The 26,355-nt window shown below is 42.8% G+C and overlaps 2 protein-coding genes across 2 annotated transcripts; one reads left to right on the top strand and one right to left on the bottom strand.

The window, feature by feature from the left end:
- Window positions 1-459: 459 nt before the first annotated feature.
- LOC308135489 (CTD small phosphatase-like protein) lies at window positions 460-11,394 on the top strand. The gene is made up of 8 exons (XM_080503510.1): window positions 460-1,388; window positions 6,780-6,937; window positions 7,142-7,174; window positions 8,198-8,299; window positions 8,861-8,917; window positions 9,642-9,734; window positions 10,224-10,409; window positions 10,870-11,394. The coding sequence occupies exons 1-8, from the start codon at window positions 1,313-1,315 to the stop codon at window positions 10,993-10,995; spliced, it is 831 nt and encodes a 276-aa protein (XP_080359636.1). The 5' UTR covers window positions 460-1,312; the 3' UTR covers window positions 10,996-11,394.
- Window positions 11,395-15,770: 4,376 nt separating this feature from the next.
- LOC308135475 (1-phosphatidylinositol 4,5-bisphosphate phosphodiesterase delta-1-like) lies at window positions 15,771-24,461 on the bottom strand. The gene is made up of 15 exons (XM_080503490.1): window positions 24,272-24,461; window positions 22,526-22,684; window positions 21,617-21,845; window positions 21,317-21,446; window positions 20,629-20,857; window positions 19,730-19,931; window positions 18,683-18,827; window positions 18,429-18,581; window positions 18,191-18,343; window positions 17,846-17,999; window positions 17,611-17,727; window positions 17,287-17,465; window positions 17,056-17,188; window positions 16,734-16,883; window positions 15,771-16,490 (listed from the first exon to the last, which is right to left on the bottom strand). The coding sequence occupies exons 1-15, from the start codon at window positions 24,303-24,305 to the stop codon at window positions 16,399-16,401; spliced, it is 2,259 nt and encodes a 752-aa protein (XP_080359616.1). The 5' UTR covers window positions 24,306-24,461; the 3' UTR covers window positions 15,771-16,398.
- Between the last annotated feature and the right edge of the window lie 1,894 nt (window positions 24,462-26,355).

Genomic DNA, 26,355 nt, shown 5'->3' with positions numbered 1-26,355 from the left:
AAAATTATGACAATCTCGACATTTATAATGATATATTCTGGTGCAAAATATAGTGAAATTACCAAAAAAGAAAAAGGAAAAAAAAGAAAAAGCAACTTCTCCTTTCGCTGTTGTTCCTATTTTACACTCACCCTGACAGCATGGCTTTGAGGCTCGTTTGTTCCCCTACATGGCAGCATCCCACAATTCTCAGCTTGGGTCTCAGTATTGTGTTGTTTCTGCCAATTTGTATGTGTGCGCACACACACACACACACACACACACACACACACACACACACACACACACACACACACACACACACACATATATATATATATATACACAAATTACACAAGACTTTATGTAACATGCGTTGACGACAAGTTTGTAAAATATGTTTAATGGTCTAATTTGGGGGAAAACTTAATTATGAACCCAGGCGCTCTCTATCGAGCATTTCGCTAATTTCTCCACTGGATGGCGCTGCCGGATTTCCCCCCCAAAATCCACGAACACACGCCAGGGTTCCAATCAACTATTTACTTTCTCCTGAAGCGCGGCTGTTTTATCTTCCAGCGGATCACGCTCATTATCCACTTTAATAAAAGTCACTTCTGCCTTGCGTGGACCGCCGCCGCAGACTGCTCGAGATGTGCGGTGCGGTGCGCGAGGGCGCCGGGGGGCCGCGTCCAGCGGCGCGGTGCCGCCTGCCTGAGAGGATCCATCACAGAAACAAACCGCCCCCTCCCACTCCGAGTGCCCCCGCTTCGGATGCAACTCAAAATACATAAAGCCTCCATGTTGCACGGGGAATGTCGGGCCAGCAGATATGAGTCGATTGCCTGGAAGTGTGCGCCAACTCCGCCGCTGAGGCTCCTCCCGTGTGGTCGCTCCATGTTTTTCGGACGGGGACGATCCTCCTCCTCCTCCTCCGACGGCGCTTTCTTGTGTTTTTGTTGCAGATTTACGGCCTCGCGTTCTCGGCTAACCCGCTAACGCAGGCTAACGTGCTAACTTCACATAGTTGGCAGATTCGACGCCTTGTGTTTCTTGGTGAATTTTTTTTGTTTGTTTTTGTTTTTTGTTTTTTTTAAACGTTGCCGGTGTTACCCGCTGAAACTGGCGATGATATTTTGCGAAAAGCCATAAATGACAGGCGTCCCCCGGCTTCCTTTCTGCACCGCGCTCGCTGGCTGGCTGCCGCCGCCGCCGCCGCGGACGGCTTCCTGGCTTTGTGGGCTTCTAGACGGCTAGCTCGTAGCGGCTAGCGAGCGTGCTAAGTACGCGTTAACGTTGCGGGGCCGAAAAGCGGGAATAACCACTCGACCAAATGGACCACATGTCCATAATAACCCAAGTCGCCAATCCCAAGGAGGAGGAAGTAATATCCTTCAACCAGGAAAAAGGTAAGTTAACGTGAATAAACAGTGTGCAACTAATGCTAACGCGGCTAACTACTTTTCTCTCGTGACGGTAACGCTCCTTGGCGCTTCGCGAGCGAGTTGAGGACACCGGTTGATTTACTCGTCAAAACACGAAAACGGGACTGTTGTTAGTTAAAAAAAAAAAAAAACCTTCAGTCGGCAACAAGTTTAGTAGAACAGGGGGGCCCCGTGGTGAGAAGTTATTTAACCAGCCGAAGGGTTGTTTGCTGCGTGTTCAGTTGTGGTATTGATTCCACTAATATTAACACGTTTATAACTAACGCCAGCTACAAGTCAAGGACATACGCCTCTTCATATTAACATTGTGCAGTTGTATTTATTATTTGATTGTGACGCTACAAAACCGGGGCAATGACAGCTCACTCGTTTTTGTGAATCAAAGTTTGTGCAGGACGGGAGAGACATGCAACCAGCTGTATCACCACCTCGAAGGAGACGGATATTTACATTTTTGACAGTTTAACTTCCTTTGGGCTGTGTTGTAAACACTGAAGCTGTCTCACATCGGATCTGTCTGCCATATGTCTCAAGTTGACAGCCTTGATGTTCCTCTGGTCTTATCACCAGTGTAGCACAAAGTTTATCATGGCGACACTCTTAAGCACACTGGCATGCAAATGAACTAATGAAGCCTGTATGTATTTTAGTACATTATCTGTTCAATAGGACAGACTTCATCCTTTCATAATTATATATTGCAACAAATGTGTGTAAACAGTGAAGAGAGGTAGAAAATATCAAAATATTGACCAGACAAATCGATATCCTGCTCGAGTCAGACACCGTCATCGTCCTGATAACCTTTGCCCTTTGATCTGTGTTTGCTTTAAGCATGATCTGGAGGTCACCCCTTGTCTTTGAAACCTTTGCTGCTCACGACCATTGGCTCTCATTCCTGGGGCTCTTTGGCGCTTTCCAGTCACCCTTGTTTAAAGGGGTGTGTATCACTGTTGCATCCCAAAGCTCACCTGTCAGACTTTTAGTAATTTGAGAACTTCGGTCTTTCAAATTCAACAATGCCTTTTCCCTCTGGGGCTACAAAGCGATCCGCTATGGACCACTATGGATTTTGTGTGACTCCCAACACGTGTGGGCGTCATGGGAGATTAGTGTTGCAGGTATGTGGGAGTTTGTGAAGATTATCGCTGCAGATGAAGTGGATCAAGTCCGTATGAATATATGTCGGTGATAAAAGACTGCAAATGGCTTCGCAGTATGTATCTATACACGTGTCTGCACTGTTTTCCATCGTGGATATCTGGAAGCATTGCTAAAGGCATGTTTACATGTTTGACACATTTTAGTGCTCGATGTGTTTTGAGTACTGTTGGAATCCTTCACTGGAGCGGTTTATTGATGGAAGAACACTTAAGTTAATACACTGTATGTTTTACTCCAGTGAAATCTTTAGATACTGTGGACAAATTGTTTTGTTTTTATGTGAATTCATGTGTTTTCAGGCCTTTTACTCATGTTGATGGGAATAAATGTATCATTATTTTTGGGTTTCTTTGCGTTTAATTTACTTGTCGATAGACTGCTTTATGTGTATAATTAACTCTGTATATAAATAGTCTTGATTTCATTGTGCGGCACTTTGTCATGACTGAATAAATGTCAATTGTTTTTGGCCATAAGTGTAAAGTAAAGTATGCAATGGTATTTACTGCTCTCAGAAAGTATTCAGTCAAGTCTGTAGTGGTTTATGAGCCACAAAAGCACACGTGCTCATGAAAAGAGAATTGGGGCTGCTTCTTAAAATAAAACCTATACTTGGCCGACGTTGGGGTTTAGGAGGATGCAGCTGATTTGCAGGACAAAAGCTCAGCTGTGATGTTGGTGTTTGTTTCCTACCTTGTTCATTTTGTTTTCTTAAGTATGAGTCATGCGTCTTCCCTCGGGGCCAAAGCAAATATTACCATCATTATAGGAACCGCATCGCCATTTCCTTTCGTCCCGTGTCCTCCCAGCATTTTTTTTAAACGCCACTGTTTTGAGTGCGGGGAGTCCAGTGAAGTGACACGGACGTGACTTTGTAAAGAGATCGGAGTGGGATCTCTTTTTATTTAGCCAGTATAACGCTCAGATGCAGATCTGTCACTATCAGCTTATGCAGCTGTCACCTCGGCTCGCCTTTCTCAGTGTAGTACATTGTCAGTCTGTGATTCCGCTGCTTCTTATCAATTGTAAATCACTCTGCGTGGAGCCCGTCCCACCAGCTGCCCTGGAGGAATTTAATAGGTTGTCTTGCATTTCTCAAACAGGCTCCAAGCTGTCTGGACAGAAATTGACCACCTTTGCGCTCAGTGTTCCTCCGCTGGCCGCCTTTTGCGCTGGTTTGGCCGTCGAGCAGCAGCAGCCTATATTTAGACGCGCTGCCCTGTTGGCCACTGACCTCGGGGCCAAGTGTGACGACTTTTCAGAGATGACGATGTTAATTCACTTCATTCTTTCACACACGCTTGCGTTTAAACGGCACAACACTGGATTGATTGTGATTTAGCCTCCGTTTAATGGTCTCTAATTCACCACTCCAGTGTTGTTGTTCCTATGGCGCCATTAATGATTAGAAAATGGTTACAGAAATGTGTCAAATGATCAATTAAACCCTACAAGCAATGCTTTTATCCCAAAGTTATATATTTTAATGTTTTTTTCCAGTATTATCTGTAATATTTCAGTATATGTGGAGTTTTGTGAAATCCTTTAGTTTAGTTCCCTGTCTGCAACTTCCAAACATTAAAATGTTGAAATAAGAAGTCCATTTAAATGTATTCCAACAATTACCGTATCATGTTTAACTTGATGATTTTGTTCAGAAAATAAAACGTCAACTATGAAAGAGTGACAACATTTACAATGTTTACCCATAATTGCCTAAGTTTAGTGGTTTTAATGAGAATGAGCATTTCGGAAGCAGCAGTAAATTATACTTGACCACCAGACCTTTGTTTAAATTTAGTTTCTATTAACATCTGGAGCTTCTGTTCTTCATGATGTGCAATTTTGTAAAACTATTTATATGCTATGAGTGTAACACTGTTTTCAAACAATGGCTAAATCTTTTGGTCCCCTGCCACACTTTCCATGACTTCACACAACTTTTATTGGCCTTGGAGCAATGTTTAGTTTGATGGCACTGTTCTCTTCGTTATTCATTATGCCTTGAAAATACAGACTCGTTGCACATTTGCACTTTTAAAGGTTCGACCAAGTATAAAGTGTTGAGTTTGCATTGGTTTGCTTGCAGCAGGCCGTATCGGGGTGACGACCTCGCCCTTTGTGCTGGATTCACTCTGAGCCAATGTTACCTTTTACACACTCGTATTAGTTGGGGACACAAAATGAACAGACTTTTCTCAGATTCTGAGGCAGGTGGCTGGTTGTCTTTTCTTGGACAAGTCCATGAATATAAAGGAGCAATCTGTACCGTTTCTGACTTATTCTTGATTCCTTTTCTAATTCTTATTAAAGTAATTAAACCCTGACGTGTCGCATGAGGTGAGTTTAAACGGAGCTATTTTGGGCTTCCAAATGCATTTGGTGAGAACACATTTTCATCAGTGGCTTCATTCCATATGTCTCTTGTAGGTAAGGAATGCGTTTTAAGACCCAGTCCATGATTCTTTCGTCCTGCCAATTTTCTGAGGGTCTTTGTGGAGGGATCAATATCCCGGCTGTATGTGGCGATGAGTCATAGGAAGCTGATGACTACTTCACTGTCCCACTTTCACAGGAGCTGTACTGAAATGAAAAGACAAAGTCTGGTATAATAAAAAAGAAAAAGTTATGTGGGGCTGCTTGTGTTATTTTTGGATTTAAACAAAATTGTTGGGCCAGTATGATCATCTTGGTGGGTGGCTCGCCGACTAAAACGACAGTGATTTACGTCTGATTTTTAGAGTTCCTGTCTGAAAGAATGATACAATTTCACGTCGGTGATCTGTCCAAACAAATACTTTAGCTTATTGTCCTCTGCAGACACGGGGCTGCATCTAGAGATTCACACGCTTCCGCTTCAGGCCGCTCGGAATAGCAACAGAGTTTGTTCTTGTTTTTAATGCCGTTTCCTTGTTGATGGATGTATATTGTACTTGGCATGTCTTGCAGCGAACACACTTGTGCCACTGATAAGCTATATCCTAAATACCCAGCACAGCGTGCCCTTGCTTGAAAGGCTGTATTGTATAATTAACGTTACTGGAAGGCAGAGATGGAGGGAAATGACGTGGAGATCGAGGTGGCCAGACGGCGTTTCGTGTCGCAGTGACGTGTCCTCACTTTGTCACTGCCATATGCATTATAGTACTTTTAATCAATCGGCTTCAAACCAACCGCGTTATAATAACATGCTCTACATCTGAAGGCGCACAATAAGCGGTTCTGGCTGCGTTCGTGGTCTCACGATAGTTTGGAAAATGTATTTAATGTATGACTTCCCAAAGCTGGAGCAGCATGGAAGTTATTTTGGTTTGTAAGAGCGGCTGGTTGTGTTGTGTAGAAACTTATTTTCTCCAGGCTTTGTGTTTCCGCTGTCAAATGTCTGGCTGAGGTCTAGCGAGTGGCACAATGTGGAGATGCCAAAGGACGTGACAATGCTATGTGCGTTTCACTGGGCTTCAATTGCAAAGGCATTCAGGAGGGGTGAGCAGGGGGGGGGGGGACTAATGGGTGGAGAGGAATGCAGCCTTGTATAGGCTCTGCGGGGTCTGAGGGCCTCCCACCTCCCTCTCCTCCTCTGTGCATGTCCAGGCTGCTTCAGTCACTCACCTGCCAGCTGAAACGTGGGAGGGAAACGTAGGCCGCCTTTCAAAATGGAGGCTCCTGGGCCAATCGGGTGGTGGGAGCCACAAAAGCATTAAAAGAAAAAGAATTTAAAAAAAAAAAGTGGAGGGAGGAGCATACAGCTTCCAGCTTGTCACTATTAATAAAAGCTCAGTGTCTGATTTAGGCTCTGCTCCGTAGTACTGGAACGAGAGGCGATTTGCAATCGGAGCGCAGCATGCTCTGGACTGTCACCGAGTGTGACTGATGCAGACGCCCGGCCAGCCACGTTATTTTCTGATCAGTGGTTCTGCCAGTGCGACTCGACAAAACCAACACTAATGCCACTTAATCGCATTGTCATTGCGACTCAGTGTTGCTCACACTCCTGAGCCCAGTGAAACTGTGATGAACACATAACCGTGTTTTCATACTTAATATAGCCGGCGTCCTTGGCATTGAGATGGAAAAACTGCAAATGCTTCCGAGCTGCAGCCTGCAAACGTTTTCTTTTTGTGACACAGCCATTTGCATATTCACTTGTTCACCCTCCAATTCGTCCACACCCACTCTTGTTGTTTTTGACAGCGTCCCAGTCGAACAGCAGCATAAAGAAGCAGAGGAGCCGGAGCATCTTCAGCACATTTTTCTGCTGCTTCCGCAACTACAATGTGGAGCCGCCAGCCGCCAACACAAACACCAGCTCCATCCCCCCACCTGTTGAGGAGAATGGATCGCCTCCCAAGGTGAGCTGCTCCTCATTCAAGCGCAGGCCCAATATTAGTTCGCAACCGTTTTTCCATCTTTTGCCGACGGTCTGTTTGTGTGAATATTATTTTATCTTTGTGTACCTGTTGTCTCTCTCTCTCTCTTTTTTTTTCTGTTTGTTGTTGTTCTCTGTTCTTTCCCTTCACCGTGTTTTGTGTGTGCGTGTCTCTCTTGTATTTTAGTGTGACCAGGTCGAGGTCATCCCTGTCCCTAGTGTATGTATCGCCCTTTTTTTTTTTTTTTTTTCCTCCCCCCACCCTTTTCTTTTGCATGCAGGCTGAGTGGGATGGCGCTGGCACATCTTGTCTGTGTGGGTTCCAGCGCTTCTCTCCTCAGAGAGCTCGAGCTCTGCTGCTGTGCTGCGGGCTCATTTTCAGCCCGCTGTAAGCGCCGCCAATATGGAAGGTGCATGTGCACCACTGGGGTTTAATCGAGGTCTCAGTGCTTGATCTGCCTGATTGACACTTGGTGGTTTGTACGCTTTCTAAGATACTGTGACACTAACGGTCTTGACATTTATGCCGATAACTCCTATCTGTTGCTTTGGGCGCTTCTCTGCAAAAAAAAAAAAAAGAAGTAAACGCATCTCTTTTGCTACTGGCCTTTGCAGTGGATTAATTCTGGGAGTGAAGTAAATGCCAGCCCGAGTCTGTGGGTTTACATTTTCCGTGATGGGCTCTAACTAATTGATCCTACTGCTTGAAATGCTTAGAAGAGTTCCAGCTCTCATTGGCCTGCGCAACAAGTTTGTCAAATTAGTTGCTCAAGTTTAAAGTCCATCCTATTGAGTAGACCACCACTTCACTTTATTCCGTCAACACACACGCACACACACACACACACACACTATGGTGGGGTTAATGATGCTGGCACTGCTCTGTGGAAGCAGCAGCTAATCATTGCATGGCTTTTGTCCCAATGAATTTATCAGCTCCATTTAATCTTTGCCAAGCTGACAAATATTTAGCAGGGTGGTATTATTTTTCTTTGCTGCTGCCAGGGAGCATCCGCTAATTTCAGAGGTGCTGTATGAAGCTATAGACTCATTTAATGCATCGTTCTAAACGTAGCCTGATTATTGTTTCATTAATTTCTATCAAAATGCTTCTTTAAAACATGGTTTTTGACCCTTTTCTTTGGGCACTTTTGACTACACTCGCGCTGTCTTAGTATCTCCATCTCTTTTGCATACTGTCACTCTTACTCACAATATCTGACATTATGTGTGTTTCCCACAGCCCCCAGCCAAATACCTCCTACCAGAGGTGAAAATATCGGACTATGGCAAAAAGTGTGTGGTGATTGACTTGGATGAAACGCTAGTCCACAGTTCATTTAAGGTATGATGAGGCTTCAACTTAAACTTGCTTTCACTTTTGATATTGTCTTCCAGTGCAGGAAAGAGCTCTCGAGTGCTTTTTCTTTCTCTTTGCTTTTTTTGTCACTAGTAGCTTTGATTATCCTCATTTCTTTGTTTTGTATTCAAATGATGTGATCTGTCCTATCGGGTAGAAAATTAGATCCACAGTCTAGGTATTATATTTGATGTATCCTCATCACTGTGTGTAAACAAAGCAGCAAAGAGCAATATTGTTACCACAGGACATTTTAACAAGCCTCACCACATGGGCACATGTTTGCAAAACACTCTCCGCTCATACTTCATTTGTTACAGTCTGGTCTTGAATGTTTCACTGAGGTGAAGGTTTCTGCAAAATGTACAGCATGAGGGCCTTGTTTTTTTTTCAAAAGATGGATTCATTACTTCCCCTTTTTGAAAAAGTTTTTGGGAATCAGAGTGGAGCTTTACTGTTACAAGCAGGTCCTCTGCTGGTCAATTTAGATATTACACAAACACTTTTAGAAGACACTCACAAAGTTCTGTGTTTTCCTCCTCTCAGCCCATCAGTAATGCCGACTTCATCGTCCCGGTGGAGATCGACGGCACCGTTCATCAGGTATTGTACATAAATCAAAATGTATTTTAAATTGGATGTTAAATATTTTTATTTCCTGCGGGATTCCCAGGACATGAAGAAGAATGGCTGTTACCCAGTTCAAGTAATCCAGGATAGGCTGTGTATATCCTGGTTGGCCTATTCATGATTACTTGCTCTTGGTGGCATCCACTGAGCAAGTTCTTTTTTTTTTTTTTTTTTGAAGGAGATGTAACGACACGTGTCCATAAAGTGTTGTTATATAGCAGGTGTTGCTAGAATGAAGCATTCTTTTGTGTTATGAATTCATAGTTGGAACAGTAATTTTGCCCGTATGTAACACACACTGACGATGGCTTTCACTCCACCGTTAAAATGCTCACTATAGATTGTGTGATTTCTTTTTATAATTTTTTTTCCCCCCAGTAACATTCAGCGTCTGTACGATCTGCTCACAAGACATGCGACTCTCGTTGATATTCTGTCTGACCACTTCTCTCGGCCACACGGCGTCATAAAGGGAGACGTGTGTCCACAATGTGCATTCCCACCATTTTTTTTTGGTTACCATGGTGACCCACCTTGGTCAGTCTCATGTGATTGGTTGTTTGGGGAAAAAAAAAAGAAAGAAAGACGACACAGATGCTGTAATGTGAAGCACCTAGAACGCGTTCTCGTCTCTCCACTCGCGCCATGTGGGGTCTGTTTTGTTTCAACCTGTTCTAAAGTCTGGTTTGTCTTTCAGGTGTATGTTCTGAAAAGACCCCACGTGGACGAATTCCTGCAAAAGATGGGAGAGCTGTTTGAATGTGTGCTCTTCACTGCCAGCCTTGCCAAGGTGTGTTGAGAAGCGAACGTGCCTTCTGGCTGTTCTAAACGTGCGTTTGGTTACAAGCTGGTGACGAGCGTGTGATCCAAAGCCTTTGTGTCTGACTAATCTTCATCTTCTGAATTTTCACCCTCCCTCTGCTTCACTTTCCATCCGTCTTTTCTATACCTTAGCCAGAAATGCATGGGTAAGTTAATGAACGCGATGCAGATAACTTCTACTGGAGGATGACGTGCTGCTCATGAATTAGAAGCGATGCTTCCTTGTGTCGTACTGTAGTGTTGCCCGAATGGTATTCCTCGGGCATTGTGCTGTAATAATAGTGTAGAAATGAGTTTCTTAGTTGAACCGTTGTGAAAAATCAATATTTGCGCCACCGTATGTCCTCGCCACATGCGTCACTGAATCCGCTTCGTCATATGCATCCTTGTACGTGGCGCCGCCACAGTTTTATGTTTACCGCGGTGTGACGTTTGTGTGTGTTTGCGCCCCCGGCAGTACGCGGACCCCGTGGCAGACCTGCTGGACCAGTGGGGCGTGTTTCGAGCCCGGCTCTTCAGAGAATCCTGCGTCTTTCACAGAGGCAACTATGTTAAAGACCTCAGCCGGCTGGGACGAGAGCTTAGTAACGTCATCATCGTCGACAATTCACCCGCCTCTTATATTTTCCATCCAGAGAATGCTGTAAGTTTCTTATCTTGTAAATGTTCCTTTTTTAAAAAACGGGGGGGCACATCAGCTTCATGTAGTTTTCTTTATGGGTTGTTTAACATTTCACCTGCCGAGTACTTTTTTGACCTTGAGCTGGTTAATGTGTCTGAAGCTGTTGTCCAAGAGCTAATGCTACTGTACAGTCGTCCACAGAGAAACTGGACCTTTAATCGAACTGCACTCCTTCTTAAAGTGAACTGTTCTCACATCTTTTGAGGTTTTATGTCAGGCCGTTCTGTCTTGGTTTATGTCTTTATTTCACCAGCTCACATGATTCGGCACACTGCTCTGCTCAACTCTTTACAGGCCCGTAAAAACCAGAGGGCCACAATAAGTAGCCTCTATGAAATCAATTGCGATTATCGGTCAAGATTCCAACTGTTTGCAGCTGCAGTTTGAACGCGGCTGACGGTCGTTGGTTTGTTGTGCGCAGGTCCCCGTTCAGTCCTGGTTCGATGACATGAACGACACGGAGCTCCTCGACCTGCTGCCTTTCTTCGAGGGACTCAGCAAAGAGGAGGAGGTTTACGAAGTGCTGCAGAACCTGAGGAGCAGGTAGCAGGACCACCCCCCGCGGCGCCAACCCCCGTGCTCTCCATCCTCCTCTCAGCCGGCCTCTTTTTACAACCCCCATTTCTCAGACTCAGGCAGATCCTCTCAGCCGTGCTCCCCCTCCCCCCCCCAAGGTGACGCTGTGGAGTCTCACTGTGGAAAACCTCCATATAAACCCTTTTCTGCTCTCATCTCCTGGTGACTGGCTGCCTTCCGAGTGCCATTTGAAACTCAAAAACACTTAAAATCCCAGGAGCACTGTGTCTAAATAGTATTTTTTTTTTTCTTAAAAAAAAAAAAAAGCACCAGAAAGTGTAACGAGCATCCTAAGTTGATAATATTTGTGGACTAAAATACTAAGAGGATTGAACTCTGGTCTTTATTTTCCAAATCAACAATGTTTTACTATTCGGTGAAGTGTTTATTTTAAAAACAAAAAAAAAGAAAAAATTGTCTGGGATTTTTTTTTTTTTTTTTTTTTTTTTTTGTGGTACCACACAAAAGTCTGAGAAGTTCCTGTCCTCATATTGTTGCTATGCAGGCACTTTCTGGTAGTAGAAAGGACTGTGATTCTCTTTTCTTACTGAATGAAGTGCCTTGTGTGAATGTTGTTTATATGGGGAAATATTTTGTACATGGCATATTTCCTAAGTACTTCACACGCGATATGCTTTAAAGTGGACACAGAAGTATCTTTATACACAAAGTTTTACTTCACCTTTTTGATGAAACGCTGGGCAATTGTCTAATAGTATTTTTTTTTCTCCCCCTAATATGGTCGTGCCATTATATAGCTGTGACTTTTGTTTTTTAATTTTTTTTTTTCTTTTCTGATTACATTATATGTAGAAAACTAGTTAATTTGTTGTAGGCAATGGAGGAAGTTTGCAGTTGTGAACCTCGTGTCCCACCTGCAAGTAAAGTTGTTTGTTTTGATATTTTCTGAGCTCGGATAAAATTGTGCCATTTATTTTCCCCGTTTGTATGCATAACTCACCTTATTTCTGTCTTTTTTTTTTTTTAATTTGCCAAATAAGGAAATTATTTTTTTAACAGGCTTCATATCTTCACCAGAGGTTGAGCTTCAGCTGTTGAACCAGTAGTTGTAATTATAGCATTATAGGCTTTATTCTTTTTGATGGGTAGCTGTCAAAACCATTTGTACGTTTATATATTTGTTCTGTCTCGCTCATCAGATAGCTACCTTTTCCTGCTTGTATTTTCTTTTCTTTTCTTGTTTTTGAGTGGTGCAGCTTCACCCAGAAGGGGGGGGCGAGCTCTCCAAAATTGTACCGCATCTGCAAAGTGTGCTTTCCAGATAGTTTCAAGTGGTCCGGGGGTCTCGGGAGTGAATGGACAGAGTGCCACGTTAGTATTTTTTTTTCACGCCAGTGTTTTTCGGGACGAGAGTCTGGACAAGTGTTCGGAACAAGTGGCGCTCGTCTCCTCGTGTACTCGCGACGATAGTTTTGGTGTGGACTTGGCTGACCTGCAGCCCGGTCCAGTGTTGGAAGACCAGCAGTGACGACGTGTGGCGTTTATCCTCCCAGATATCCTCCTATGTTTTGTTTTGGGTGTTTTTTTTTTAAACTGCTCTTCACCTCAGTGCCTACGTGTTTGAGAGGAGCCCAACAAACCAAATGCTGCAACGTTCGCTACCATGGCAATAACCTGTTTGGAGGGGGGAGGGGGAGGGGGGGGTGTCCTTCCCAGCTGTTTGGTCGTAGGCGTCGTGAGCACTTGACATCTTTAGCCTGTGGAGGTTTATTAAGAGTAAGGCAGGTCTTCTTTCAAACATTTTCACATCGTTTGGTCTTTTTTTTTTTTTTTTAACGGTGAAATTAATACAGTTTAATTTTCAGTTTTAAATGTGGCTTGGCGTATTTACACTCTTGTTGTGGTGACTGAAGAAGAAAGAAAAAGGCCGCCTGCTCAGCCTAGAGATCGGTGCTCTGTCTCGGCTCATCCAAACAGCCCTCCAAATGTCAGGGTCCAGCTCTAAATGAAACGCTTGCGGGGGCAAGAGGACTGTGGGGGGGAGGGGCCGTCACCGTGGCATCGATGCCTTACTGCCCGAGGAGGCACAAAGCGACGCTTCATTAATTCCGAGGCTGCATCGTCACGTTCCCAGTTTGAAAACGGCTCGGCCGCATGTGGTTCAGGTCAAATGAGTTGTTGTGAGGATCAGATCGAGCTCTGAGGTTCCATCCACAAGTCCTGCGCCCCGACAGAAGCCGTGTGTTTATCTCGTTTGGTTCGTGGGTCGAGGCGTTGCGTTCGAAAAGACCGACACTACTTCCGAATTTCCAGCATTTAATTTTCCAGATGAAAAACCTGCTACTTGTTCAGATGTAGCTCTTGACTTTATTTCATCACTTTGTCATCCGTGTTGGTAGCGAGCGCTCGGCTCACCACGGCTCCGGTGCAATGTCCTTTTATAAGAAGAGTTTGGTCGACTCTTCTCAACCTTTCAGCGATTTACCTTCTCTCTGAAAATGTTTGTACCATTGTGATATTTTTCTATGTGCATCTTGTCAGTATTTGGTTGGAAACATTACATATTGTAACCCAGCTTTCTGTTCCTCTCAGACCTGTCTTGCCTTTTTTTGGTGAGAAATCTCAGTCAGGTCTGTTGTTCCCCTTTTTGTGTGTGTGTGTGTGTGTGTGTGTGTGTGTGTGTGTGTGTGTGTGTGTGTGTGTGTGTGTGTGTGTGTGTGTGTGTGTGTGTGTGTGTGTGTGTGTGTGTGTGTGTGTGTGTGTGTGTGTGTGTGTGTGTGTGTGTGTGTGTGTGTGTGTGTGTGTGTGTTCCTCTGTGCATCACCTCACTCAATCACATTGATCATTTTGTTTTAGTTTAACACCAAAGTTTTCAAACACTTGAGTTTCTGTCACTATGCTTCTTTTTTTTTTTTCTTTATTTTCTAACACTCATTGGTTCTTGGCTTACTTTGTGTTGGCAGCGTGTTGTCATCCTGAGAATCACTTTTCTTTTTTCCTAAATAAAAAGGTGTCATTGTAACCGTTTTGTCATGTCTTCTTATTTGGTGACATCTAATATGCTTCATGAAATAAAGCCAAAGATTACTTTAAACTGGCGTGACTGAGGTTTCTATTGTCACTGTAATGCTGAAAGTCTTTTTTTTTCTTTTTTTTCCCCCCAGACATGCCACAATAAAGCACATTTTATGGAGTCTTGTCAACTGATTAATAGGAGCAGTTTTAGAAGTGAAACGAGGTCCGTGACATTATTACAGTGAGCCATCTGTGGCCACTTCCCTCTGAAAGATATGCAAGTGCATTATGTGAGGATCTGTAGCCAGAGTTTCACTAAGTGGAAAAGGCTTAAAATAACTACACTGTAAAACTAAAATGGAATGTGAGTTATCTCGGAAAATTCAAATACTATAAGTATGCACTATTAGCATTTTTTTTTCTTTCCAAGTATGTAATTTACTCTTTGCATACTGTAAAGTATTCAAATATGTAATGCACTTCAATTTAAAAAACTTAATACACCTACAATTGGGATATCCATAAAATTTTACTCTTGTAGCCAATATTTCCTGTAATTAAATCTTTTGATTGTAAAACAAATTGCAGTTGTGAAATTGTGAAGAATAATTTACAGATGACATGAATGGAATGAAACCTTCCTTGTCGAAGCCGAGTGCCTTCGCTTGTATTCGAGTTAACATTTAAGCAATTTAACTGTAATCGTACTGAAGAACAAATGTTCGGTATTCTCGCCGTGGATTGCAAAGTCCATAAGATTTTTGTAAATCAGTCATGTGACTCATGTTTCCTAAATTAATTTAAAACTGAGCTCCACTTAAAAGCGCCAGTGTCGTTCAACCGCAAGCCGAGAGCTCTGCAATTATCAGTTTTGTTGGGTGTGTCTTCCCAAAGTTCACAGATGATTATCTTCGTCTCGGGAGAGGCGGGAACCTCGGCAACATTTCTCCTGTGAGATAAAGTGCATCATTAAAGTGTTAACTTCATACGCTGCAGACTGGCATCATGCTGCTCGCTTCTTTTATCACGAAAAGGGCTACAAGTTATGTGATTAAAAGTCATCAAGTTTAAATAATGTTGCATTACTACTTGAAAAGCGGGAGGATTGTGGAAAAAAAGGGCTAAACTGCTTTTGAAGATTAGAATTGATTACAATTGACTGAGCAACCTTCCCTCTCCTGCAAACATGTCAGTACCCACACACGCACACAAAATGAAGGAATTATTTCCAATTACTTAATTTGACAATATCTCTTTAAATCAGGAGTCGGCAACTAGTTTTCCTAAAGGGTCACATGATAAATTAGCTAAACTATTGAGGGCCGAGACATAAGTTGACTCGAGTTTTGCCAAGTAAGAATCATCTCTTTTTACAAGCTCCTTTTGCTCGTCACTTTTTTCCTTTCTCAGCCTTTGTCTGGAAATCGTGATTAGATTTTTCTACATTTCAAGTTCAGGAAATGAGATCTATATTCTTCATTAATCAGCTTCTTTTTCCACTGTAAAACATTAATTCTGGTGAGGTAAAGTATGCCAGTCACAACCAAAAATGTATTAATGTCCATTAATTTGAGGAATGTGACCATTTTAGATCTAGAAAAAAAAAAAAAATTAGAGCTGAACTAAGCCCACAGGCCTTATGTTGCCCATGTCTGCTTTAAATCCTCCACACTGGTCTTTAAAAAAAAAAAAAAAAAGAAAATAAACATATACCAATGTAAACTGGACACAATAATGTTCAATGAAAGGGACTGAGACGGTGTTTGTGTTCAGCATCTTTATCTTGATTTAAGAATAAAGAAGTCATAATGTTACACGGAAAACGGTACTTGATTAAAAAGTCTTTAAAAAGCACAGTTTTTGTATTGGCTTATAGCTCTCTTAAATGCATTAAATGTCCATTTCATTTAAAAGACTTGGAAAAAAAACAGACATCACATTGAACCGACCAAACATTGGGGACAGGAGGTCCAAAAATATTCAATGCCATTGCAAACGTAAAATAGATCATCAGTGCAACAGGTAAAAATGTTTAGAAGTTTGTGTTACAATTCCTGTAATGGGATTCATGTGAATCATTTAAAAAGTGTAAAAGGTTCCTTTTTCTCTTTTTGTTTTTTCATGCAGTTACCCACTCCCAGTACAACAAAATGCACGTTGCATAAGGGGACAGTCAAAAATAACATCCATCCCATGAGGGCGTCGTGGATCTTCATCTCCCTTTTACAGCCGATTCTCGCACTACTGGAATTAAGCCAATAAGTTAATCATGAAGTCAAACTAAACTACAGAAAATAAAAACAAAAAAATCATAAAACAGGATTGAGTAAAAAAAAAAAGAAAAATTAAAAAGAATTTTTTTTTTTTTCTAGTGTCCTGCAGAGATTTGATGAGGCGTTTACTCAGCATCCAGGACCATGACGTGCACAAAGAGTCCAGCTGAGGGGATGAGGTCTCCGTTCTTGTTGAGCAGAGGCACGTGTCTGTATCCTGCACGGGAGCACAAAGTGGTCGCAGTCAGTCATCAGACAATAATCAGGAGGTCCTTGTGCAGCGTGTAAATGGAGCCCTTTAAACTCCAGTCCATTGGGGAAATAGGCCCCGTCTCTGCTTTGCAAGCGTGAAAACAAATCACCGTCAGTGGTTTTAACAGCGAGGAGGTTAAAAAAAAAATTTTTTTAAAAGAGGCAAAGAAATTTAGTCAAACTTCCCATCGTCTGTTGCAGAACTCACCCATTTGTATGCTATTGAGGGGGAGTGTGTACTGGCCAACAAACTCGTTGTCCGACGTGGTGTCGTGGTCTTCGACAACAAAGCGCACCAGAGCGAGTTCTGGCACGTACACGTCAAACTGGAAGTTTTCATTCCACTCCGGGTTGAAGCCTGAAACATTCAAATTAAAATAACATGTGACAAATCTGTACAAATTACAGTTCACATAAGCAAGGGGGGAAAATACATCGGAGCAAATTGCAGCTACGTGAAGACGTGCTGAACAAAGTCAACCCCAACTGCAGAGAGCAGACATATAACAGCAGCCAATAATGTTAAATACCATTGTTCTCAATAGCATTGGTCTCCTTCTCGGCGACATCAGCCTGCACTCCGTAGATTTCCACTTTAACCAGCGGGTCCACGATGGAGGATTTCTTCTTGTTGACTTTGGGGAGCTGCTGGCCAGATATAACCTGGAGACGAGTACAGACGCACCGGGACATGAGGCGTGACGCTGGAGCGGGATACTCCACAATATTCCGACATGGAGTATTCACGCTGGAACTCTCACCATGATATGCAACGTCTTGGGCTTCAGCCAGTCGCCTCGAGTCAGGGTGATGGGGTCAAACTCGGAGGACAGGTCCCTCATGTAGGATGGTTTCAGGACGTAACCGCTCTTCCCGTTGACCAGAAACCTGCCCTGGTTCACGTCCATATCCGAGCAAGTTGTCTGAAAGTTTAGGGCAACTGGAAAAGTAATAGAAAGGGATTCTCGAGGTAAAATCCCTGAAATTTATGCGTCCGTCTTCGCTAAAACAAAAAGTCAACATAATCCCTTGGCCATTCTGGATTTAAGAGGTTCGGATCCCTTCGTTCTGACAGTCGTACGTACCGATTTGGCAGCCGGCATTCCACAGCGGCACTGGATTGTAGTTGGAGGAGTCGGCCCGCGATCCTGCTGGATAGATGCGGCTCAATTTGTCCACATTGTGGTGGATGTAGGCATTTGCTGCAGATGGAAACGGCGAGAGACATTCACTGAACAGGCCTTCCTCCTTGAATGCACCGTTTATACGGACTGGATGAAAGTACAGCAAACACTGGAGTGGACTACTCCACGTCCTCACCCGACTCCTCGGCCAGCCCCATGGCTTTATTCTCCTTGAAGGACGACATCTCGTAGAAACCCAGGTTTTTCCTGGCATCCTCAAAGCCGTGGAAGTGGACACTCTTGCAGTAGATCACCATGTCGGACAGCTCTTTGGCCAGTTTCAGCTTTTTCTTTTGACGTGTCAAAACAATTAATCGGTGAATAACCGTTTCTGGGCGATTTCAAGGAAACGGGCGACAGTAAACACAGGATACGAGACGCTGGGATCCGTTTACAGCAGCTCCTCGTGGGAACGGCGTAAACAGTTACAAAGGAAAACGTTCTGTCATGCATTGACTCACTCCCTCCAGCCCATGCCTACCTTGCTCTTCTGCTGTTCTTCATTCTCCGCTTCATCGTTTGACTCTTCTTCCTCAGTTACGTCTGTATCTTCAGCTGCTGCGGTGTCCTGCACAAAGCTGGCCTCCAGCTTGTTTAGTCTCTTCCCTTTGATCAGGAACTTCCCCTTGAGCTCCTGCAAATGAAGAGTACGGACCGGCGTTGCAGCACCCATGAACGTTCTCTGCTTTAACGTGGACTTGACGGAGCGAATAGACAACCTCGGGAGATGGGAAGTTTGCCGGCATGCCTTCGCCCAGGGGAGAGGTGATCAGCGCACTGCCCAGGATGGAGCTCATGTGATGGGCCATGACCGTCTGCTGCTCCACGCAGCAGTGGTTCTCCAGGGAGAGGATAACTGGGTAATCGGATGTCTGGGGGAAAAAAACAGATGAAAAGAAACACACGAAAACGTTATTGTTTTAGGATACGCTGATAGTATAAGCTAATAGATATTAGAATGCCCAAAATGCACCTTGAAGGCATAGTCCTTGATGGCTTGAATTGCGTCTTTGAAGAGGATCTTGGAGGTGAGTGTGTGGCCGTGGTAGATCACTGGCTCGTCGTCCGACCCGTCCCAGCAGTCCAGCTCCACACAGCGGCAGCTCTTCAGCAGAGCCCTGGGGATCAGAGCAGACATGAGTCCGCCAATAAACACAAACGCGCTGCTGCCCGACATCCCTGAGCTCTGGGAGGAAAATCTACAGGTTTAGTGACAATTACCAGCATGTTCTATATGAATATTCAAGTTGTGATGAGTTAGCAGATAGATTTGTTACACAAACTAAAAAGGTCTGATTCCATGGGCGCGTTTTGGGGAAAAAATTTTTTTTTGATCCAAACGCCTCCATTTTTCTCATTTGAATTTTGAAAAAAATGGACGTCGAGGTCCTAGTTTGAAATTAGTGGTTTTAAAAAAAAATCGTAAACTGAAATAAAAGAGGTTACAGCAACAAATTCATAGTTTTCATTTTAAAGCACATTTAAAACTGTATTAAGTTTTACAATATGAATTATGGTCACTCTGTAAATGTTTTATCATATTGTGACGTTTTTAACCTTTAATGGCTTTTATAGAATTTGAGGTGTTGTAGTGCATCCTCCACAGAAATAAAAGATGTCCGTGATTAATCTTGTTTTTTTTTTTTACTTGTGACTTTTGAAAAACAGTCTAAATAAATTAAATTGCATATATAATGTAAATTCTCTTTTAAATCTGTCAAACTCTTACACTGCATACGTTGTGGCTTCAGGATTATTACATTTTTTTTTAATAGGAAAAATTTCTCACTGAAAAACCTTTGGATCCTAACACTTAAGATTAAGATGTGACATTATTAAAGTGTACCCTAAATATGATTGATGGGCTGTCGCCTGCACTAGGATTTTATATATATGATCAAATATAATCTCATGATCTAAAGTTTATTGGAATGCATATCACTATTGCAACAGCTGGGGATAAAAAAATAAATAAAAAAAAAGCACAAATAAATCCCAAAAACGAGCCGGAAGCCGTTACCTGACATAAGCCTCTGTACTGCTGGGCCCTTTGAGCTGGTCCTCCATGAGGTAGGTGTTATGAGAGGAGGAGATGAAATAGTGGTTGAGGGGCTGACTCATGTCTTGGTACACTTCCATGTGCTTTGGATTGAAAATCATGCTCTCCGCATTGTGCAGGTACATGAGGAAACCGTCTTTGGAGAGCAGCTGCTTCTCCTTGGCTGGAATGACAAGAGACCAGACAGTCAACGTGTTACTGGCGCATCAGAATCACATTAAGTACATAGAATGACAGATTTAGTCCCGGGAATCTCATTTCACTTATGTTTTATATGGAAGTCCGATGCAAAACACTGTAATATATCGAGTGGATTGGAAAGACTTTATGTCACACTTAATGTAATGGACGCACACTCATCTCAGTAATCGCAGCACTCACTTGTCACAGCAGTATAGATTCACCCTCGTAATTTATTTGTCCCGAGTTGTCTGCAGTTTAAAAACTCACTGAGGCGAGTGGAGATTCACATTTTCTTTGGAACACTGGATTAACGCTGCAAAGCTTAAGTTAAGATTTCAAAAATAAATAAATAAATAAATAAAAGGACACCACAGAAGCAGTGGCAGAGTAAAGAACAGTTGTTGCTCTATGCTTTGAAGTTAATTTAATTTCCATTGTGACAGAGTATATATATATATAAAAAAGAAAAGTTAAATGTGTCAGCCCCTCAACATAAAACAATAAAATAATTGCCCTGGTTATTTTCTCACTTACTGGAGCAGCATTGAGGGAACACAGTCGACAATAAATGTCAATCAGTTTAAAACAAGACACAAAAGACAGGGAGGAAATCACCTGCGACGTCACATTCAACCAGCAACATCTGAAATAGCAGTAGTTTCAAACGAGGTACTGACCATTTTCATCTGGCTCAAACTTCTTGATGATATTGTGCGCGTCAGCAAGAGTGACCGTTTCTCTTTGCTCCTTCATCAGGAAGTCTGCCAGGTTTTGGGGGCTCATGGAGCCAGTGGTTTTAGCGTACTCTCCATAAATCACGGTGATTTCATCACGGTGGGTCAACAGGTCATAAAAATGCTCGATCTCGTCTCCAGACAGGAGCCCAGAGTTGGACTTGTCACATTTCTGTGATGGGGGGGAGGGGATATGAAGAATTAGCTCTCATCATAACATATCACATTACCTGCGCTGGATTTGTAGGTATGATGAAAGTCGTGACTCTGCCGTTTCACAGATTTCATATGGGCCCCGACTCCAGTCACCCGATTGGGGCCTCAACTTAAAAATGTGGTGAAGTACAGCTAAATGTACTCCATACTTGTACATTGTTCTCACGAAAGAGACCATTTGCGCAACTTCAAACATGCTGACAGTCCAACGAGGAAACCATGGAATATTTTATAAAAAATCCAGTCAGAAATCTGTCATATTTCTTCAAACTATTAAAAAAAATAAAGAAACATGTTTTGTTCCATTTCATATTTTCCAACAAAAGTACAATTGTATGTTTAAAAAAAAAATGTCTTTACAGTCTTTAAGCACACGTGTATTATTTATGAGCCATAGAGGAGCCGAGGACCTCACCTTGAAAAGCATTTCAGCATAATCATCATCCACCTCAACGTTTACCAGACGCAGGAAGCGTTTGACCTCGGACTCGCTCAGCTTGTCGTCTTGGTTCTTGTCCGCTTTCCTCAGGCAGCTGTAGATCCAGCTGTGGAACAACGTGATGTAAGGAACAGACATACCAGTACTTTTGTGTTTGTAAACCATCGCCACAAATCCTGTTCACACACATTTCTATTAAAAGTAAAAAAATCGTTCCAGGAGTAGACGAAGTCATCTTCGTGAGATCTTTTAGGGGCCGTCACGTGAAAAGGATACTGCTCCGTTTTCTGCTGGCGATTCAGGCTGGTGATGTTGGACATCATTTTCTGCAGGCTGTTGACCCACTGCCTGGCCTCCTCCTCCGAGCTGGCGATGAGGTCCAGGGTCCTGCGTTGACCTTTGAACATGATGGAGAAGCAGCGACCCTCCACGTGCTCCTCCGTGTTCTTCTTCAGGCCTTCGGACTGACGGCCCAGTTGCACCGTTGAGATGTCATCCAGGGAAACTGGAGACGGGTTTTTATTTAATGTTTGTTTTTTTTGTTTTTTTTATTACAAACACCCATTGTAAAATATCCCTTGCATACACACATAATGTTTGCACAGTCTGCCTAAAACAGTTGCTCGTTTGTACTTTTGGCATCACAGACCTGCCAGCTTGGTAAACATTAGCCTTCTGTGTCACATTAGCCTGCTTCTTCTGAAGACGACACCAAAGCACGGGATGCACTTAAAGAGTTGCACACTGTGTTAGCAATCAGGACACCATCACAGCACAGTCTAGCCACTTGGGACTTAAGGCGGAAACACATCAAGGCAAAAATATATAACAAGATCAACCTAAGCCATCCCAATAAAATATTATCTCAACCAAACACACCCAGGACACATAACAACGATATCAGGAGCGATCCAGGTGTGTTTGATAATACCAATGACTTTCAGACCCGAATCGTGTTTTACAGCCCTGTGATCAGGCCTCCTCTTTTTATAATTCACTACCCGTAAACACATCTGACCCGGGAAAAGATAGTCAATAGGTGAGATATTAAAAAGAAATCCTGGCTCAACATCGAGGATAGACCAGGAGTTAAAAAAAAAAAAAGATGTGCGAGTGGGAAAAGAAAAGGGTGTGTGAGTGGTTTTCCTGTCTCACATTCAGGTGCGGTGATGGGGCAGCACTCACAGGTCTGCTTTTTCCTGAAAGTTCTCTTGGATTCACGCCACATGGTCTTGCAGTCCTCCTGAAGTTTGAAGTAGCGAGTCTTTTTCCAGGATGGCGAGCGGACCTTCAGCAGGTCTCCTCCCTGCAGGAGGAACTGGAGGGCTGGGTCATCCTCCATGCCTGGGAGGCATCAAGACAGAGGGACAAAAAAACAAAAAACAAAACAACATTTTGAGATTGCAAAACTTTTGCAATTGCATTGTATGAATCAAGAGTGACTGCTCCCAAGTCAAGACAAAGCAATCCTCTCCCAAAACATTTTTAACAAGATTAGATCACAAAAGGCAAGTCCGACCATGCACAACAACCCCACTGCAGTGCAGCCCTACCTAGGAGATTTGCGTTCATTTGTGTCACCTTCTGGCTCCTGGCATGTTGCAGTAATTCCTGAGATTTGCTCAATTTGGGCTCTTTCTGTAAGCAGGACATGGTGACTCTGTGGCCCAAACGCTACCAGAATGGTAGCGCTGGGAGGGTGTGTCTCATCTATCTCCTATCAAAGTCCACCTCTCATGACTGCCAGCTCTCAAGGGGGTCAGCTGACACCAGGAAACGCCCACCAGTGCGGAAGAGGAAGGGGCTCAACACGTCGACACATGTGAAATCGTTTTAAAAACACATCCTCAACAATGCCTCCAGACATCATAGCCAGAGGCCAATAGAAACTGTTTTTGAATATTTTATAATAGTTTTGCTTTGTTAAGGGTTTGCAAGTGAAACAAGCCAGATATTAATTTTATATTTACATTTTTTGTAGGAAAAGTTGCAATTGACATTAATCGGGAATATCGACGTGTGTCTATTAAATAAAATACTGAAGTGTAGTCTTACCTCGTTACATTATGACTTATTTCTGCGCCAATAAGAGAAGCTTCATCTACCAATGTTGTAGCAGCTGGGTAAATTGTTTATTTAGATAGAAAACTTGAGCCGAGCACAACGGCTGCACCCTTTTAATCAATCTTTTGGGAATAACTTGTATAGTTTGTTCTTGAATTAAATAGCTCATTAGCCAGATTTTAGTGAATAATCCGCATTTATGCTTTTGCGGTAAAAAGTGCGTCGTTTGTTTGAGAAAAGGCTGCAGTTGGTTGTTGCGGTCGATAGCGTCGGAGCGCCCTCTAGTGGTGACACTGCTGCAGACGGCTGAGATTTATTTTTTTTAGCTGGACCAGGATTTATTTAAAAAAAAAAAAAAAAAAAAAAACGAGACCTTGTAACAACAAGTCAACAAGCAATGCCGAGAAATGAGAAGTGTGAGGTTTTTTTTCACGGCGCCCAATTCCTGCTTTAGTGAAATAGAAGTAGTTTGTTCTTCTCCGATGAACCAGAAGTTGTGTGCACAGTTTGTTTGGCAACTCGTTTGCAAGCAAAGGTGAAACTGGAAGAGATGAAAAAAGGAGCCACACCTTTTGGCAAGAGTGCGTTTCTCAACCTAAACTGCACACAAGTGATTGTATCTGAACAACCCGCTCTTTTTAAAAAAAAATCATACAAAAATGTTTGACAAATTCATGAGGAAACCTTTATTTCCCCCTCAGAGTTTACATGTATGGAATTAAAAAAGAAGAAGAAGAAGAAGAAAGCATGGAAGCCACTTCAATTTGCAACAATTTAAACTCTGGTCACTGTTGGAGATGTGGCGACAAAGAAATGCGCAACGTGTTCATATTGGAAGACTCCCTGCTGAGAGAAATTGTATCCTACCGTCCACTTTCTTTTCGAGCCCATTCGTTTCCATTTCCCCCCTCTCGCAGTCAGCTTCTTCCTTTTACTTGATGTAAAGTTTCACGCAAAGTCGCTCTTTCTGTCCATGTACGTGAGGAGGAGGTGTATAAATAAAAATAAAATGAAATAAAAATAAAAACAGGCCTGTGGTAGTGAGGAAGGAGACTGCGATCAGCCGTGGTGGTACAGGTGGTTGCTCCTGGCTGAATGGTGTCAGCTCTCCTACGGGCTTCAACACCGGTTTGACAACTCTGCCATTCAACACTGCTGCTGCTGATGTCACAACACGATTGGTTACACCTTTTCTTTTTTTTTCTTTTTTTTTGTGCCAGCATACATTGAATTAGTTCGGACTGGCCTTGAACTCAAGAGTCAAATTGTGCTCATTATTGGTAGTCACCTTCTGCACACCTGCAAGTTTCACATGCCTTCTTTTTTTTTTTTTTTTTTTTTTAAATCCTGTTTTCTGTACACACAAACTGAAAGACCCTCCCAGAACCTCAGATCCAATCCTGCACTGAGAGCAAACTTTTGCATGTGAGTAAACAGGGAGGGGGACGTGCACTTGAGAAACACATAATCCCGGACAGTGTGGAAACTGTGTGAAGGCGTTGGCGAAGTATTCCCATTGTGAGTTCTTGTCATATTTGAAATCGAGGGTAAATATGATGAAGGTGACAGGACAGCACAGTTCACTTGATTCAACGGTGAGTTGTTGGACTCTGAATGGGGCAGATGAAGTTTGTACCCTCCTTTTCATGTGCAGCTTAGCCTTGTCAGGATAATGGCAGTGCAATCAGCAGCGAGTTGGGACTCGTGTGGCTCTCAGCACTTCCCTTTCAGGCCCGGCTTATCCTCAGCGCACAGTCAGCATCATGAGCAAGCTTTAATGCAGCATCAGGCAGGACAGCTTCCGGGCCAGGGCCCAACACCTCCAACAGCCCCTGGAAAAAACAGTGCCGCATTGTCTTTCGCTTTGAATCTCTGTCTTTTATGCATCTTTTTTGAAACCAAAAAATGTCAACAATTTCCTTAAACCCACCAAAACGCACAAAGGAAATTCATTTCAATGTTGAATTGTACTTAAGAGTACAAAATCATTTGCATTGAAATGTACTCAGTGCCATATATGGTGGAAGGAACTATGAAAAAAAAGTGATTGGAATTAAAAACTTTAAGAGCTCATAAATGACTTCCTTGGTTGGTGCCTTTGCTGACTGTGTGTCAAACAAGCAAGAACAGGCCCATGCTGTTTCCTCACATACCACTGATGCCATCCATAGTTAGCCTATGGGCTCCCAAGGCTCCCCCCCAAAACATCCTCCAGTCTCAGGCTGCGGTTTCACTGTCTGATGTCGATTATGCAATTCCTATTGTTTTCAAAGGGATAACGAATTCAAGAAACAAACAAACAAACAAACAAACAATTAAAGAAAGAGATGGTTAATGTTTGACCTACAGCAACACTTTTCAAAGTTATGTTTCAGCACAGACTGTTTAGTTTTTAGCTGAAGATTAGCAAGAGAATTTACCTAAAACAAGACAAAATCTGTCAATGGCCAACAGATAATGTTCATAATCTCAGTTTACTATACAGTAAGGATTTAATACTGCATTCATTTGTGGACTATATTAACCCAGACTCTGCTTCTATTCTCAATATTTTTAAATAGACACAATTCTTTCAGTAAATATTGATCTCCCCCCCCCGCCCCCACATAACAGGGCAAAGGTTATGCTTTTACCTTACTGCATTTATTTACCAATGGGGTGTGAACAGGTTAAGTCACTGGAGTCATGCCCTATATTTCAGGCAGCAGTAAATCATGTGGCAACAAATAAGGAAAGTGTACCCCATGGGAAAAGAAGCAAATAATACACATTAAACTCTATCCTACAGAACAAAACAAAAATGTGAACGTTGAATATTTCCAACTGTGCTAAACATCTCTGTCTAAATTCAGGTAGTTGGTTAAAATGTGTGGCGTTTTGGAAAATGCAAGTAAATACTGAAATGTTTTACCATTTATTATAGATAATCATAGATTGCATTCATTGGCAAG

The sequence above is a fragment of the Blennius ocellaris genome (genome assembly GCF_963422515.1).
Source record: "Blennius ocellaris genome assembly, chromosome: 10".
In the NCBI taxonomy this organism is placed as follows: domain Eukaryota; kingdom Metazoa; phylum Chordata; class Actinopteri; order Blenniiformes; family Blenniidae; genus Blennius; species Blennius ocellaris.
This window is presented reverse-complemented; position numbering and strand designations above follow the sequence as displayed.